The following is an 18473-nucleotide window of genomic DNA, read 5'->3' as shown; positions in this document are numbered from 1 at the left end:
TAATCATCCTAGTAGCCCTCCTCTGGACCTTTTCAAGTACTTCCTTATCCTTAGCAAAATATGGGTTCCAAGCCTGCACAGCATACTCCAGATGAGGCCTAACCAACTGCTTATAAAGCCTAACTAGATTTCCTCTTTCAGAATACTGAAGTTCCTCTTGATCATACCTAAAACCCTATTACCTCTTTTAGCAGCTTCGAGACAATGTTTAGAAAGTTGCAGAGACCAGTCAATGTAGATACCTAGGTCTCTTTCAACAGAGACCTCCTGTAACTCCACACAATACTGCCACCAATATGCATCATCTTGCATTTATCAATATTAAAATGCATTTGCCATCCCCGACACCAGGAAAAAACCTTATCCAAATCCATTTGAAATTTCTCAGAATTGCTTTTGGAAGAGACCTCAGAATAGAATTTGGTGTCATCAGCAAACTTCTAAGCTGTACACAAAATATCTCTGTCAATGTCATTTATATAGGCAACAAACAACAAGGGACTTAATACAGACCCTTGTGGAACCCCACTAGTAACGTTCTGCCAAGAAGAAGCAAAGCCTTTAATTACCACCCTCTGTTCCCTATTACCAAGCCAATTCCCGATCCAAGACAGTAAATTCCCATTGACACCCATACTTTTCAGCCTAAGTAAAACATGCGGCAAACATTGAAAGTTTGAAAAAAATGAGATAAGAGGGTCCACGGTAAAAGGGAGGTGATGGGTTGGGAAGTATGGCCCTTTGCAAATTGTGAGAAAAAGAAACATCAAATTACAAATTTTTGCATCAAATACTGCACTACGGAGCATTTCATGCCTCAACATAACCTATACTTACATGTAGCTAATCAACGTAGGTTCTTATATATCCAGCACATTCGTTAATTGTTACCATGCTTACTGTGCCGAGAAACATTGAAGTACCTAACGACGAGGGATGCAAAATCAGAGACCCTGGCAGCCTAGTTTGATGATATTATATTGTGAAAGACATATAGAGGGTGTCTTTATGTTAATGTTTCATAGTAAAAGAACAAACCTAATACATCAGTTGATATTTTCACCTTCCATGTTTTTGAATAATGATATTTTCACCTTCCATATGTTTTTGAATAATCCTTATGACACTACTGGTATTCTACGTAATTTTTACCGATTCCGATTATCGTTTGAACACTACTAAGTATCTTGAACCGGTTGTGCAAATTTTTAAATTGCTACCGGTATATGGATTAGCATACATCTGGGATAACCATAAACCACTTAACCTCCCCCTTTAAATTTAAACCAAAACAGAGGGTTCGTTTTTTGAAATTGTTTTGATTGAGATGTACAACACAGCAGTACTGAAAACTAAAGAGTTAGGAATTGGTTAGTTCTCTTTAGTGGGAATGGAAAGTGGGTCTTGTAGGTGCTTAATCATCTATAACCTCTGATCAATCATGGGGCAAAGAGGGCAAGTGAGCATCATGTCATTTTGTGAGTACAAAGACTTGAATGGGATTTTATTTTATGTAGATAAAGATGATTTAAACTGAACTACTGCAGTTTCACTTTCTTGTCTGTTTCTTCTTTTCCATTCTTAGAACAAGTTACAGCAGTGTCAGCCACACACTTTGTCCAACGCAAAATGATGGTGGTGCTCTTTCAATAAGGGTCTCAACATTTTCGCAAGTAAACCTCAGCTATACAGTGATGGCTAACAACAATGAAACATTTTCTTTAGCGTAAGTTAACCCGATGAACAACAATTGTTAAGTCTTTGATTATCTGAAATACTAGACTTAATGAACATACTACAATATAGAACTATGTGGATCGTGTGATTGGTAGTGACTTGCCTTTAAAGGGTGGTTGAATATCACAGAGAGGAAAAGGAGGGGAGGGGGGGGAGGGAGGGAGGGAGAGGTGGATGTTTATCACTTGTGGTTCAAAGAGGGAAGGGGATAGTGGAGACATATATGTACAACTAGGGAAAGAGGGAGTTGTGATTTGCTGTGTAAAGAAGGGAAAGGCAGTGTTGTAGCCTGTAACCATAGAGAGAAGCAATAGCAGGTGATTTACTGTGTTAAGAAAGGAAAGGCAGTGTTGTAGCCTGTAACCATAGAGAGAAGCAATAGCAGGTGATGGACTGTGTTAAGAAAGGAAAGGCAGTGTTGTAGCCTGTAACCATAGAGAGTAGCAATAGCAGGTGATTTACTGTGTTAAGAAAGGAAAGGCAGTGTTGTAGCCTGTAACCATAGAGAGAAGCAATAGCAGGTGATTTGCTGTGTTAAGAAAGGAAAGGCGGTGTGGTAGCCTGTAACCATAGAGAGAAGCAATAGCAGGTGATTTACTGTGTTAAGAAAGGAAAGGCAGTGTTGTAGCCTGTAACCATAGAGAGAAGCACTAGCAGGTGATTTGCTGTGTCAAGAAAGGAAAGGCGGTGTTGTAGCCTGTAACCATAGAGAGAAGCACTAGCAGGTGATTTACTGTGTAAAGAAAGGAAAGGCGGTGTGGTAGCCTGTAACCATAGAGAGAAGCAAAGCAGGTGATTTGCTGTGTCAAGAAAGGAAAGGCGGTGTGGTAGCCTTTAACCATAGAGAGAAGCAATGGCAGGTGATTTGATGTGTAAAGAAAGGAAAGGCGGTGTGGTAGCCCGTAACCATAGAGAGAAGCAATAGCAGGTGATTTGCTGTGCTAAGAAAGGAAAGGCGGTGTGGTAGCCCGTAACCATAGAGAGAAGCAATAGCAGGTGATTTGCTGTGTTAAGAAAGGAAAGGCGGTGTGGTAGCCCGTAACCATAGAGAGAAGCAATAGCAGGTGATTTGCTGTGTAAAGAAAGGAAAGGCGGTGTTGTAGCCCGTAACCATAGAGAGAAGCAATAGCAGGTGATTTGCTGTGTTAAGAAAGGAAAGGCGGTGTGGTAGCCCGTAACCATAGAGAGAAGCAATAGCAGGTGATTTGCTGTGTTAAGAAAGGAAAGGCGGTGTGGTAGCCCGTAACCATAGAGAGAAGCAATAGCAGGTGATTTGCTGTGTTAAGAAAGGACAGGCGGTGTGGTATCCCGTAACCATAGAGAGAAGCAATAGCAGGTGATTTGCTGTGTAAAGAAAGGAAAGGCGGTGTTGTAGCCTGTAACTGTCACGGGTAAGGTAAAATGGCTCGACTGGACAACATAAATACTCGGGTGGCGTGTTTCTTTACTATGGATAGCTTTATTCACTCCTCGTAACCAAGGGCAAAAACCGGAATTCGGTCAGTTTCCGGCTTATTTGCAGGTATTGGCATGTCCTTCACGATATATGACAAGATATATAACCACCAATTCATCAGCGGGGAACTAGAGTTGCCCCTACATATACCATAGTAAAATAGCGAAGTACTGCAGGCTAACGTCACCCAACGTACATCGTGTCCAACTGCAACAAGTAACTGCTGTGGTTCACCCAGCACCCTTGCACCAAGTTGTACCAAATAGGAATACCCGGCCTATTCAAAACAACCCTTTACTTGCAATTTCATACAAAGTAATCTAAACAATGACTTACACAAATTCAATTGATGCCTGTGGAGCAGTCAGTGAATTAAACAAAGCATACTAGAATGTTGAATGTTACTAATGCAAACTTCGTGAGCAGAACAGACAACAAATGAATATTCATCTGTAAATTTATCCAGCTGCACGATAGGCGTTAGAGTTGCGTCAAGCATACTCGTGACAGTAGAGAGAAACAATGGCAGGTGATTTGCTGTAAAGATAGAATGGGCTTAGGTTGTACAAATAATTTATAAATAATGATATGCAATATCAAGCTTGTTGCAGTAAGATTTTCTTTTGTTTCTGGAGATTGTTCATTATTTCTTGATGATTTATAGTTACTTTTCTTTACAGGAATGTAACTTCCATGGAGACTACAGCAGCCCCAACGCAACCTTTGGTAAGAATTGAGTCTATGTGACTGTGATTGCATCTGTGCATGCATGGCAGTGTGGCTTGTAAATGCAAGAAATAAAAAAGGTATATCATGAATTAAATAGTGTTTAAGGTCAAAGGTCATTTGAGTGCAAGATTGGTCTGAAAACCGTGAAATAATATAACATATTAGCCATAGGCCTGCAAGGATCGAAACGTCAGGCCAACTTACTTTTACACAAAATAATATAACTGCAATACTATAGCTGGATGAAATTCATACTTGGTATGTAGATCCATAAATTGAGTAGGACTTTATTGAATTTGGGTCCCCAAATGTCATTTGATGTTGACATTGGTAAAAAAAAACATGTAAATACAAGAATCAGACAAGTCTTTTGTGAACTTCATACCAGATCCATGTAGTACAACCTTGTAACATTAATACTATGCATGTGGATCCACACTAGTATGTACAAGTGTAAAATAAAATGAGTCAATGAAAATAATTATGATGAGACCCTTTCTGATTTGAATGCTTATATATATATATATACTGTATATATATATATATATATATATATATATATATATATATATATCAGGATCTCAATATGGTGTAGCTTTAAAAGTTTCCCCAGAGCCTTAGTAGAGATTACTATGATGGGATGTTTTAAAATGACTGTTGATTTGTTAAAAATACACACACACCTTAAATACACATTGCTCCAAAGAACCAATTAACAGTGAGGTCAAGAAATTTCCAAGTAAACAATACCTACATCTGTGGTTACAGGTGTCATACCAGAATTAATTGCTCCCATTGACTTACACACCAAACTCGCTATTTCTAAGGCTCCTAGAGTATTGATAGAAGTTTTCAACTGACATGGATTTGTCAGACAGTGTTATGTGAAATTGTGCAACCAAGTACATTAGAGAGAAAGAAATATGTTAGCCAGCCTTAACCAGATGTAGTTTAAGCAGAATAAAGGTAGTTCAAGTAAAATACAGGTTCAAAAATTACAGGCACATATAGTAATGTGTCAAACACAATCAGTGGTCCAAAGGCTAGGTGTAGACAACACTATGAAGGCATCTGCCAATAACATCAGCTAATAGGCAACCTTGTGAGCTGCCTGGATGACACATCAAGAAAGTATGGCATGGAGATCAGTGCCGGGAAGACCAAGCTGATGACAAACAGCACAACTCCATTCACAAGGAATATCGTGGCCAGTGGACAACAACTGGAGACAGTAAATCAGTTCAAGTATCTTGGAGCCATCATCAGTGAGGAGGGCTCAAAGGCAGAGGTCCTGGCAAGAGCTGCACAGCCGCAGCATTGGCAAAGCTCAAACCAATCTGGAACGACAGGAACATCTCCCTCAGGTCCAAGTTGAAGCTCTTGCATGCACTTGTACTGTCGATCTTTCGGTATGCATGTGAGTCATGGACCCTTACTGCCGAGCTGCAAAAGAAAATCCAAGCAGTGGAAATGAGATACTCCAGAAAAGTCCTTGGCATCTCATACACTGACCACATCACAAATGAGGAAGTACGCAGAACCGTCAAACAACACATCGCCAACTACGAAGACATACTGACCACAGTCAAGAAAAGAAAACTGAGATGGTATGGGCATGTGACAAGAACTGATGGGCTGTCAAAAACCATCCTCCAAGGCACAGTACAGGGGAAGAGAAGACGGGGCAGACAGAGGAAGAGATGGGTCGACAACATCAAGGAGTGGACTGGCATGAACTTTGCTACAACCCAGGCTCTTGCCCATGACCGACAGGAATGGAAGCGCCTGATGAGTTCTCCATTGCAGCGCCCCTACGACCCTGGCGGGTTACGGGACCAGTAACCAGTCATAGGCAACAATATTACAGGCACATATAGTAATGTGTCTAACACAATCAGTGGTCAAAAGGCTAGGCGTAGAAAACACTATGAAGGCATCTGCTAATAACATCAGCTAATAGGCAACAATATTAGGCCACTCACCAGCATGAATCTTCAAAAATCAATAATTATAAGTAAAGCAGGAATAAATTAAGGTTTCCAGGTTGGACATCCACATTTCATGTATTTTGAATAAACTTATTCCAAGTTTAATACTATCCATACAACAAAACATCATGTACAGTACATTACTGTTGCTATGCAAGCTTTGTGAAACTAGTGTCAACCACACTCAACTGTATCGGGCCAAGCTTAAAGTCCTTTTATGTTATTCAGAAACATTAAAAGTAGATTAAACATGAATAATTTGCTCACAATCTCAGGCTTAATTTTGATCTAAATACTCAATTTTTATTGTAGAAATCATTGAAGCATGAAATCATGGAATGTCTCTTCTGAAATATCAACTGTTACACTTTACTTTGCATTTCTGCCATTTACATGCATTTTTCAGCCAAATTGAGAAATACACATTTTTGCCTAACAGTGTCGTACCAGAATTAATTGCCCCCATTGACTTACACAATAAACTCCTCACTTTCCAAGGTGGCTAGAGCATAGAAGTTTTCATCTGACATGTCCTACCCACCATATAGGTGAAGGCTTGGGTTATCACAGTACATTAAACTTTGCCCCCTTAACCAATTAGAGCAGGGGCTAGAAAAGATCAAAAGGTTAGCATAGGGCTCCCCAACCCATCTGCCAGTCCATCTGCTCACTCAAGATTTTCTTAAAATGCCATAAATCGCCTTCAGTTCTCCAGATTTTACCATCAGTAGTTTATTTGATCCTCTTCAACATCCAAGCATCAATGTGATACCTTGATACCTTATTAAAGGGTTGTCAATTTACTTTGTTACACAATTTGATACCTTAGTAAAGGGCTGTGAACCTGCTTTGTTTTATTAATACAGGTCTCAGTTTGTAGGTTGTGGGTTAGATTTCCATTTCTGTCCATTATCTTTCAGCTTCTGGAATACACCTTTCCTGATGATGTAGACACAGTCATTGTGAAAGTTTCATCTGACGATGACATTTGTGCCTATCTCTCAGTCCAGGAGAAGAAGGTCAGACTAGTTCACCTTATTTATTTTCATGGTCTTGTCATTATTGCTGAGAACTTCTCTTGCTTGTTCCTTATACTTATAGTTATAACTCTTGTGACCTATATGTAAAATGATTCTGTTATAATAAATATATCTATTTCTTATATTTGAGTCTGATCTTGTCTCCTCATATTAGTTTTTCTCATGTTTATTCTTGACTGTGAAGCTGCCCCCACTCTGTTATGCTGCACACTCATATGGAAATATTCTTTGTGAGGTACATTTGCAAAAGACGTATGATTTTGTTTATTTATGGAAATGCACTTTTTCTTACAATTATGCCTATAACTGATTTAGTAGGGTGTTTTTACTTCTCTCATGTTTATTCATTACTACTGTATCTGTTAGTTATTCTCTTGTCACATTCTTACTCAGTTCTCTTTGTTTATAGTTCTTTTGTTGCCATGTTTCTTACTGTTAAGCTATTCTATTGTCAAGTTTGCTCAGAAATATTTCGTCTTTGTTTCCCTATGAATGCCAGTCTGTACTGTCCTCTGAGCCTCTCATGTATGCTTTAAAGCAGTCATGCTGATAGTTTCAACAGTTTCTAACCTTTTCTGATAGAAACAGGATATTCCTACTGCTTTAATACTATCCTGGCAAATGAACAAGTCTTTTGAGACATGACATGAAGGGAACAGTATACATAAACTTGTCTCAACATTGCCCTGTACAATGCCACAATACCTTGAAAATATCATATATTCTGATAGAAACAGGATATTCCTACTGCTTTAATACTATCCTGGCAACTGTACAAGTCTTTTGAGACATGACATGAAGGGAACAGTATACATAAACTTGTCTCAACATTGCCCTGTACAATGCCACAATACCTTGAAAATATCATATATTCTGATAGAAACAGGATATTCCTACTGCTTTAATACTATCCTGGCAAATGAACAAGTCTTTTGAGACATGACATGAAGGGAACAGTATACATAAACTTGTCCCAACATTGCCCTGTACAATGCCACAATACCTTGAAAATATCATATATTCTGATAGAAACAGGATATTCCTACTGCTTTAATACTATCCTGGCAACTGTACAAGTCTTTTGAGACATGACATGAAGGGAACAGTATACATAAACTTGTCTCAACATTGTCCTGTACAATGCTACAATACCTTGAAAATATCATATATTCTGATAGAAACAGGATATTCCTACTGCTTTAATACTATCCTGGCAACTGTACAAGTGTTTAGAGACATGACATGAAGGGAACAGTATACATAAACTTGTCTCAACATTGTCCTATACAATGCTTCAATACCCTGAAAATATCATATATTCTGATAGAAACAGGATATTCCTACTGCTTTAATACTATCCTGGCAAATGTACAAGTGTTTAGAGACATGACGGGAACAGTATACATAAACTTGTCTCAACATTGCCCTGTACAATGCTACAATACCTTGAAAATATCATATATTCTGATAGAAACAGGATATTCTTACTGCTTTAATACTATCCTGGCAAATGAACAAGTGTTTAGGGACATGACATGAAGGGAACAGTATACATAAACTTGCTCAACATTGTCCTATACAATGCTTCAATACCCTGAAAATATCATATATTCTGATAGAAACAGGATATTCCTACTGCTTTAATACTATCCTGGCAACTGTACAAGTGTTTAGGGACATGACATGAAGGGAACAGTATACATAAACTTGCTCAACATTGTCCTATACAATGCTTCAATACCTTGAAAATATCATATATTCTGATAGAAACAGGATATTCCTACTGCTTTAATACTATCCTGGCAACTGTACAAGTGTTTAGGGACATGACATGAAGGGAACAGTATACATAAACTTGCTCAACATTGTCCTATACAATGCTTCAATACCCTGAAAATATCATATATTCTGATAGAAACAGGATATTCCTACTGCTTTAATACTATCCTGGCAAATGAACAAGTGTTTAGGGACATGACATGAAGGGAACAGTATACATAAACTTGTCTCAACATTGTCCTATACAATGCTTCAATACCCTGAAAATATCATATATTCTGATAGAAACAGGATATTCCTACTGCTTTAATACTATCCTGGCAACTGTACAAGTGTTTAGGGACATGACATGAAGGGAACAGTATACATAAACTTGCTCAACATTGTCCTATACAATGCTTCAATACCTTGAAAATATCATATATTCTGATAGAAACAGGATATTCCTACTGCTTTAATACTATCCTGGCAAATGAACAAGTGTTTAGAGACATGACGGGAACAGTATACATAAACTTGTCTCAACATTGCCCTGTACAATGCTACAATACCTTGAAAATATCATATATTCTGATAGAAACAGGATATTCCTACTGCTTTAATACTATCCTGGCAAATGTACAAGTGTTTTGAGACATGACATGAAGGGAACAGTATACATAAACTTGTCCAACATTGTCCTATACAATGCTTCAATACCCTGAAAATATCATATATTCTGATAGAAACAGGATATTCCTACTGCTTTAATACTATCCTGGCAACTGTACAAGTCTTTTGAGACATGACATGAAGGGAACAGTATACATAAACTTGTCTCAACATTGTCCTGTACAATGCTACAATACCTTGAAAATATCATATATTCTGATAGAAACAGGATATTCCTACTGCTTTAATACTATCCTGGCAACTGTACAAGTGTTTTGAGACATGACATGAAGGGAACAGTATACATAAACTTGTCTCAACATTGTCCTGTACAATGCTACAATACCTTGAAAATATCATATATTCTGATAGAAACAGGATATTCCTACTGCTTTAATACTATCCTGGCAAATGTACAAGTGTTTAGAGACATGACGGGAACAGTATACATAAACTTGTCTCAACATTGCCCTGTACAATGCTACAATACCTTGAAAATATCATACATTCTGATAGAAACAGGATATTCCTACTGCTTTAATACTATCCTGGCAACTGTACAAGTGTTTAGAGACATGACATGAAGGGAACAGTATACATTAACTTGTCTCAACATTGCCCTGTACAATGCTACAATACCTTGAAAATATCATACATTCTGATAGAAACAGGATATTCCTACTGCTACTATCCTGGCAACTGTACAAGTCTTTTGAGACATGACATGAAGGGAACAGTATACATAAACTTGCTCAACATTGTCCTATACAATGCTTCAATACCCTGAAAATATCATATATTCTGATAGAAACAGGATATTCCTACTGCTTTAATACTATCCTGGCAAATGTACAAGTGTTTAGAGACATGACGGGAACAGTATACATAAACTTGTCTCAACATTGCCCTGTACAATGCTACAATACCTTGAAAATATCATATATTCTGATAGAAACAGGATATTCTTACTGCTTTAATACTATCCTGGCAAATGAACAAGTGTTTAGGGACATGACATGAAGGGAACAGTATACATAAACTTGCTCAACATTGTCCTATACAATGCTTCAATACCCTGAAAATATCATATATTCTGATAGAAACAGGATATTCCTACTGCTTTAATACTATCCTGGCAACTGTACAAGTGTTTAGGGACATGACATGAAGGGAACAGTATACATAAACTTGCTCAACATTGTCCTATACAATGCTTCAATACCTTGAAAATATCATATATTCTGATAGAAACAGGATATTCCTACTGCTTTAATACTATCCTGGCAACTGTACAAGTGTTTAGGGACATGACATGAAGGGAACAGTATACATAAACTTGCTCAACATTGTCCTATACAATGCTTCAATACCCTGAAAATATCATATATTCTGATAGAAACAGGATATTCCTACTGCTTTAATACTATCCTGGCAAATGAACAAGTGTTTAGGGACATGACATGAAGGGAACAGTATACATAAACTTGTCTCAACATTGTCCTATACAATGCTTCAATACCCTGAAAATATCATATATTCTGATAGAAACAGGATATTCCTACTGCTTTAATACTATCCTGGCAACTGTACAAGTGTTTAGGGACATGACATGAAGGGAACAGTATACATAAACTTGCTCAACATTGTCCTATACAATGCTTCAATACCTTGAAAATATCATATATTCTGATAGAAACAGGATATTCCTACTGCTTTAATACTATCCTGGCAAATGAACAAGTGTTTAGAGACATGACGGGAACAGTATACATAAACTTGTCTCAACATTGCCCTGTACAATGCTACAATACCTTGAAAATATCATATATTCTGATAGAAACAGGATATTCCTACTGCTTTAATACTATCCTGGCAAATGTACAAGTGTTTTGAGACATGACATGAAGGGAACAGTATACATAAACTTGTCCAACATTGTCCTATACAATGCTTCAATACCCTGAAAATATCATATATTCTGATAGAAACAGGATATTCCTACTGCTTTAATACTATCCTGGCAACTGTACAAGTGTTTAGAGACATGACGGGAACAGTACATACATAAACTTGTCTCAACATTGCCCTGTACAATGCTACAATACCCTGAAAATATCATATATTCTGATAGAAACAGGATATTCCTACTGCTGTAATACTATCCTGGCAAATGAACAAGTGTTTAGAGACATGACATGAAGGGAACAGTATACATAAACTTGCTCAACATTGTCCTATACAATGCTTCAATACCCTGAAAATATCATATATTCTGATAGAAACAGGATATTCCTACTGCTTTAATACTATCCTGGCAACTGTACAAGTGTTTAGAGACATGACGGGAACAGTATACATAAACTTGTCTCAACATTGCCCTGTACAATGCTACAATACCTTGAAAATATCATATATTCTGATAGAAACAGGATATTCCTACTGCTTTAATACTATCCTGGCAAATGTACAAGTGTTTAGAGACATGACGGGAACAGTATACATAAACTTGTCTCAACATTGCCCTGTACAATGCTACAATACCTTGAAAATATCATATATTCTGATAGAAACAGGATATTCCTACTGCTTTAATACTATCCTGGCAACTGTACAAGTGTTTAGGGACATGACATGAAGGGAACAGTATACATAAACTTGTCTCAACATTGTCCTATACAATGCTTCAATACCTTGAAAATATCATATATTCTGATAGAAACAGGATATTCTTACTGCTTTAATACTATCCTGGCAAATGAACAAGTGTTAAGGGACATGACATGAAGGGAACAGTATACATAAACTTGCTCAACATTGTCCTATACAATGCTTCAATACCTTGAAAATATCATATATTCTGATAGAAACAGGATATTCCTACTGCTTTAATACTATCCTGGCAACTGTACAAGTGTTTTGAGACATGACATGAAGGGAACAGTATACATAAACTTGTCTCAACATTGTCCTGTACAATGCTACAATACATTGAAAATATATATTCTGATAGAAACAGGATATTCCTACTGCTTTAATACTATCCTGGCAAATGAACAAATGTTTTGAGACATGACATGAAGGGAACAGTATACATAAACTTGTCTCAACATTGCCCTGTACAATGCTACAATACCTTGAAAATATCATATATTCTGATAGAAACAGGATATTCCTACTGCTTTAATACTATCCTGGCAACTGTACAAGTGTTTTGAGACATGACATGAAGGGAACAGTATACATAAACTTGTCTCAACATTGCCCTATACAATGCCACAATACCTTGAAAATATATATTCTGATAGAAACAGGTTATTCCTACTGCTTTAATACTATCCTGGCAACTGTACAAGTCTTTTGAGACATGACATGAAGGGAACAGTATACATAAACTTGTCTCAACATTGTCCTGTACAATGCTACAATACCTTGAAAATATCATATATTCTGATAGAAACAGGATATTCCTACTGCTTTAATACTATCCTGGCAACTGTACAAGTGTTTAGAAACATGACATGAAGGGAACAGTATACATAAACTTGTCTCAACATTGTCCTGTACAATGCTACAATACCTTGAAAATATCATATATTCTGATAGAAACAGGATATTCCTACTGCTTTAATACTATCCTGGCAACTGTACAAGTGTTTTGAGACGTGACATGAAGGGAACAGTATACATAAACTTGTCTCAACATTGCCCTGTACAATGCTACAATACATTGAAAATATCATACATTGTGATAGAAACAGGATATTCCTACTGCTTTAATACTATCCTGTCAAATGTACAAGTGTTTAGAGACATGACATGAAGGGAACAGTATACATAAACTTGTCTCAACATTGCCCTGTACAATGCTACAATACCTTGAAAATATCATACATTCTGATAGAAACAGGATATTCCTACTGCTACTATCCTGGCAACTGTACAAGTCTTTTGAGACATGACATGAAGGGAACAGTATACATAAACTTGCTCAACATTGTCCTATACAATGCTTCAATACCCTGAAAATATCATATATTCTGATAGAAACAGGATATTCCTACTGCTTTAATACTATCCTGGCAAATGTACAAGTGTTTAGAGACATGACGGGAACAGTATACATAAACTTGTCTCAACATTGCCCTGTACAATGCTACAATACCTTGAAAATATCATATATTCTGATAGAAACAGGATATTCTTACTGCTTTAATACTATCCTGGCAAATGAACAAGTGTTTAGGGACATGACATGAAGGGAACAGTATACATAAACTTGCTCAACATTGTCCTATACAATGCTTCAATACCCTGAAAATATCATATATTCTGATAGAAACAGGATATTCCTACTGCTTTAATACTATCCTGGCAACTGTACAAGTGTTTAGGGACATGACATGAAGGGAACAGTATACATAAACTTGCTCAACATTGTCCTATACAATGCTTCAATACCTTGAAAATATCATATATTCTGATAGAAACAGGATATTCCTACTGCTTTAATACTATCCTGGCAACTGTACAAGTGTTTAGGGACATGACATGAAGGGAACAGTATACATAAACTTGCTCAACATTGTCCTATACAATGCTTCAATACCCTGAAAATATCATATATTCTGATAGAAACAGGATATTCCTACTGCTTTAATACTATCCTGGCAAATGAACAAGTGTTTAGGGACATGACATGAAGGGAACAGTATACATAAACTTGTCTCAACATTGTCCTATACAATGCTTCAATACCCTGAAAATATCATATATTCTGATAGAAACAGGATATTCCTACTGCTTTAATACTATCCTGGCAACTGTACAAGTGTTTAGGGACATGACATGAAGGGAACAGTATACATAAACTTGCTCAACATTGTCCTATACAATGCTTCAATACCTTGAAAATATCATATATTCTGATAGAAACAGGATATTCCTACTGCTTTAATACTATCCTGGCAAATGAACAAGTGTTTAGAGACATGACGGGAACAGTATACATAAACTTGTCTCAACATTGCCCTGTACAATGCTACAATACCTTGAAAATATCATATATTCTGATAGAAACAGGATATTCCTACTGCTTTAATACTATCCTGGCAAATGTACAAGTGTTTTGAGACATGACATGAAGGGAACAGTATACATAAACTTGTCCAACATTGTCCTATACAATGCTTCAATACCCTGAAAATATCATATATTCTGATAGAAACAGGATATTCCTACTGCTTTAATACTATCCTGGCAACTGTACAAGTCTTTTGAGACATGACATGAAGGGAACAGTATACATAAACTTGTCTCAACATTGTCCTGTACAATGCTACAATACCTTGAAAATATCATATATTCTGATAGAAACAGGATATTCCTACTGCTTTAATACTATCCTGGCAACTGTACAAGTGTTTTGAGACATGACATGAAGGGAACAGTATACATAAACTTGTCTCAACATTGTCCTGTACAATGCTACAATACCTTGAAAATATCATATATTCTGATAGAAACAGGATATTCCTACTGCTTTAATACTATCCTGGCAAATGTACAAGTGTTTAGAGACATGACGGGAACAGTATACATAAACTTGTCTCAACATTGCCCTGTACAATGCTACAATACCTTGAAAATATCATACATTCTGATAGAAACAGGATATTCCTACTGCTTTAATACTATCCTGGCAACTGTACAAGTGTTTAGAGACATGACATGAAGGGAACAGTATACATTAACTTGTCTCAACATTGCCCTGTACAATGCTACAATACCTTGAAAATATCATACATTCTGATAGAAACAGGATATTCCTACTGCTACTATCCTGGCAACTGTACAAGTCTTTTGAGACATGACATGAAGGGAACAGTATACATAAACTTGCTCAACATTGTCCTATACAATGCTTCAATACCCTGAAAATATCATATATTCTGATAGAAACAGGATATTCCTACTGCTTTAATACTATCCTGGCAAATGTACAAGTGTTTAGAGACATGACGGGAACAGTATACATAAACTTGTCTCAACATTGCCCTGTACAATGCTACAATACCTTGAAAATATCATATATTCTGATAGAAACAGGATATTCTTACTGCTTTAATACTATCCTGGCAAATGAACAAGTGTTTAGGGACATGACATGAAGGGAACAGTATACATAAACTTGCTCAACATTGTCCTATACAATGCTTCAATACCCTGAAAATATCATATATTCTGATAGAAACAGGATATTCCTACTGCTTTAATACTATCCTGGCAACTGTACAAGTGTTTAGGGACATGACATGAAGGGAACAGTATACATAAACTTGCTCAACATTGTCCTATACAATGCTTCAATACCTTGAAAATATCATATATTCTGATAGAAACAGGATATTCCTACTGCTTTAATACTATCCTGGCAACTGTACAAGTGTTTAGGGACATGACATGAAGGGAACAGTATACATAAACTTGCTCAACATTGTCCTATACAATGCATCAATACCCTGAAAATATCATATATTCTGATAGAAACAGGATATTCCTACTGCTTTAATACTATCCTGGCAAATGAACAAGTGTTTAGGGACATGACATGAAGGGAACAGTATACATAAACTTGTCTCAACATTGTCCTATACAATGCTTCAATACCCTGAAAATATCATATATTCTGATAGAAACAGGATATTCCTACTGCTTTAATACTATCCTGGCAACTGTACAAGTGTTTAGGGACATGACATGAAGGGAACAGTATACATAAACTTGCTCAACATTGTCCTATACAATGCTTCAATACCTTGAAAATATCATATATTCTGATAGAAACAGGATATTCCTACTGCTTTAATACTATCCTGGCAAATGAACAAGTGTTTAGAGACATGACGGGAACAGTATACATAAACTTGTCTCAACATTGCCCTGTACAATGCTACAATACCTTGAAAATATCATATATTCTGATAGAAACAGGATATTCCTACTGCTTTAATACTATCCTGGCAAATGTACAAGTGTTTTGAGACATGACATGAAGGGAACAGTATACATAAACTTGTCCAACATTGTCCTATACAATGCTTCAATACCCTGAAAATATCATATATTCTGATAGAAACAGGATATTCCTACTGCTTTAATACTATCCTGGCAACTGTACAAGTGTTTAGAGACATGACGGGAACAGTACATACATAAACTTGTCTCAACATTGCCCTGTACAATGCTACAATACCCTGAAAATATCATATATTCTGATAGAAACAGGATATTCCTACTGCTGTAATACTATCCTGGCAAATGAACAAGTGTTTAGAGACATGACATGAAGGGAACAGTATACATAAACTTGCTCAACATTGTCCTATACAATGCTTCAATACCCTGAAAATATCATATATTCTGATAGAAACAGGATATTCCTACTGCTTTAATACTATCCTGGCAACTGTACAAGTGTTTAGAGACATGACGGGAACAGTATACATAAACTTGTCTCAACATTGCCCTGTACAATGCTACAATACCTTGAAAATATCATATATTCTGATAGAAACAGGATATTCCTACTGCTTTAATACTATCCTGGCAAATGTACAAGTGTTTAGAGACATGACGGGAACAGTATACATAAACTTGTCTCAACATTGCCCTGTACAATGCTACAATACCTTGAAAATATCATATATTCTGATAGAAACAGGATATTCCTACTGCTTTAATACTATCCTGGCAACTGTACAAGTGTTTAGGGACATGACATGAAGGGAACAGTATACATAAACTTGTCTCAACATTGTCCTATACAATGCTTCAATACCTTGAAAATATCATATATTCTGATAGAAACAGGATATTCTTACTGCTTTAATACTATCCTGGCAAATGAACAAGTGTTAAGGGACATGACATGAAGGGAACAGTATACATAAACTTGCTCAACATTGTCCTATACAATGCTTCAATACCTTGAAAATATCATATATTCTGATAGAAACAGGATATTCCTACTGCTTTAATACTATCCTGGCAACTGTACAAGTGTTTAGGGACATGACATGAAGGGAACAGTATACATAAACTTGTCTCAACATTGTCCTATACAATGCTTCAATACCTTGAAAATATCATATATTCTGATAGAAACAGGATATTCCTACTGCTTTAATACTATCTTGGCAACTGTACAAGTGTTTAGGGACATGACATGAAGGGAACAGTATACATAAACTTGCTCAACATTGTCCTATACAATGCTTCAATACCCTGAAAATATCATATATTCTGATAGAAACAGGATATTCCTACTGCTTTAATACTATCCTGGCAAATGAACAAGTGTTTAGGGACATGACATGAAGGGAACAGTATACATAAACTTGTCTCAACATTGTCCTATACAATGCTTCAATACCCTGAAAATATCATATATTCTGATAGAAACAGGATATTCCTACTGCTTTAATACTATCCTGGCAACTGTACAAGTGTTTAGGGACATGACATGAAGGGAACAGTATACATAAACTTGCTCAACATTGTCCTATACAATGCTTCAATACCTTGAAAATATCATATATTCTGATAGAAACAGGATATTCCTACTGCTTTAATACTATCCTGGCAAATGAACAAGTGTTTAGAGACATGACGGGAACAGTATACATAAACTTGTCTCAACATTGCCCTGTACAATGCTACAATACCTTGAAAATATCATATATTCTGATAGAAACAGGATATTCCTACTGCTTTAATACTATCCTGGCAACTGTACAAGTGTTTTGAGACATGACATGAAGGGAACAGTATACATAAACTTGTCCAACATTGTCCTATACAATGCTTCAATACCCTGAAAATATCATATATTCTGATAGAAACAGGATATTCCTACTGCTTTAATACTATCCTGGCAACTGTACAAGTGTTTAGAGACATGACGGGAACAGTACATACATAAACTTGTCTCAACATTGCCCTGTACAATGCTACAATACCCTGAAAATATCATATATTCTGATAGAAACAGGATATTCCTACTGCTTTAATACTATCCTGGCAACTGTACAAGTG

General features: G+C 36.5%; 1 protein-coding gene across 6 annotated transcripts in view; it reads left to right on the top strand.

The window, feature by feature from the left end:
- Nucleotides 1-18473, top strand: part of LOC139978037 (SID1 transmembrane family member 1-like) — a 159484-nt gene that overhangs the window by 9992 nt on the left and 131019 nt on the right. For all 6 annotated transcript variants that reach the window (XM_071987980.1, XM_071987984.1, XM_071987983.1 and 3 more), the window contains exons 4-6: nucleotides 1586-1726; nucleotides 3874-3919; nucleotides 6831-6929. In XM_071987980.1, coding sequence (XP_071844081.1) covers nucleotides 1586-1726; nucleotides 3874-3919; nucleotides 6831-6929 — 286 coding nt within the window. The remainder of the gene's footprint in view (nucleotides 1-1585; nucleotides 1727-3873; nucleotides 3920-6830; nucleotides 6930-18473) is intronic.

Source organism: Apostichopus japonicus, chromosome 12 (genome assembly GCF_037975245.1).
Source record: "Apostichopus japonicus isolate 1M-3 chromosome 12, ASM3797524v1, whole genome shotgun sequence".
Lineage (NCBI taxonomy): Eukaryota > Metazoa > Echinodermata > Holothuroidea > Aspidochirotida > Stichopodidae > Apostichopus > Apostichopus japonicus.
Note: the sequence above shows the minus strand (reverse complement) of the source record. Positions and strands in the feature narration are given on the sequence as shown.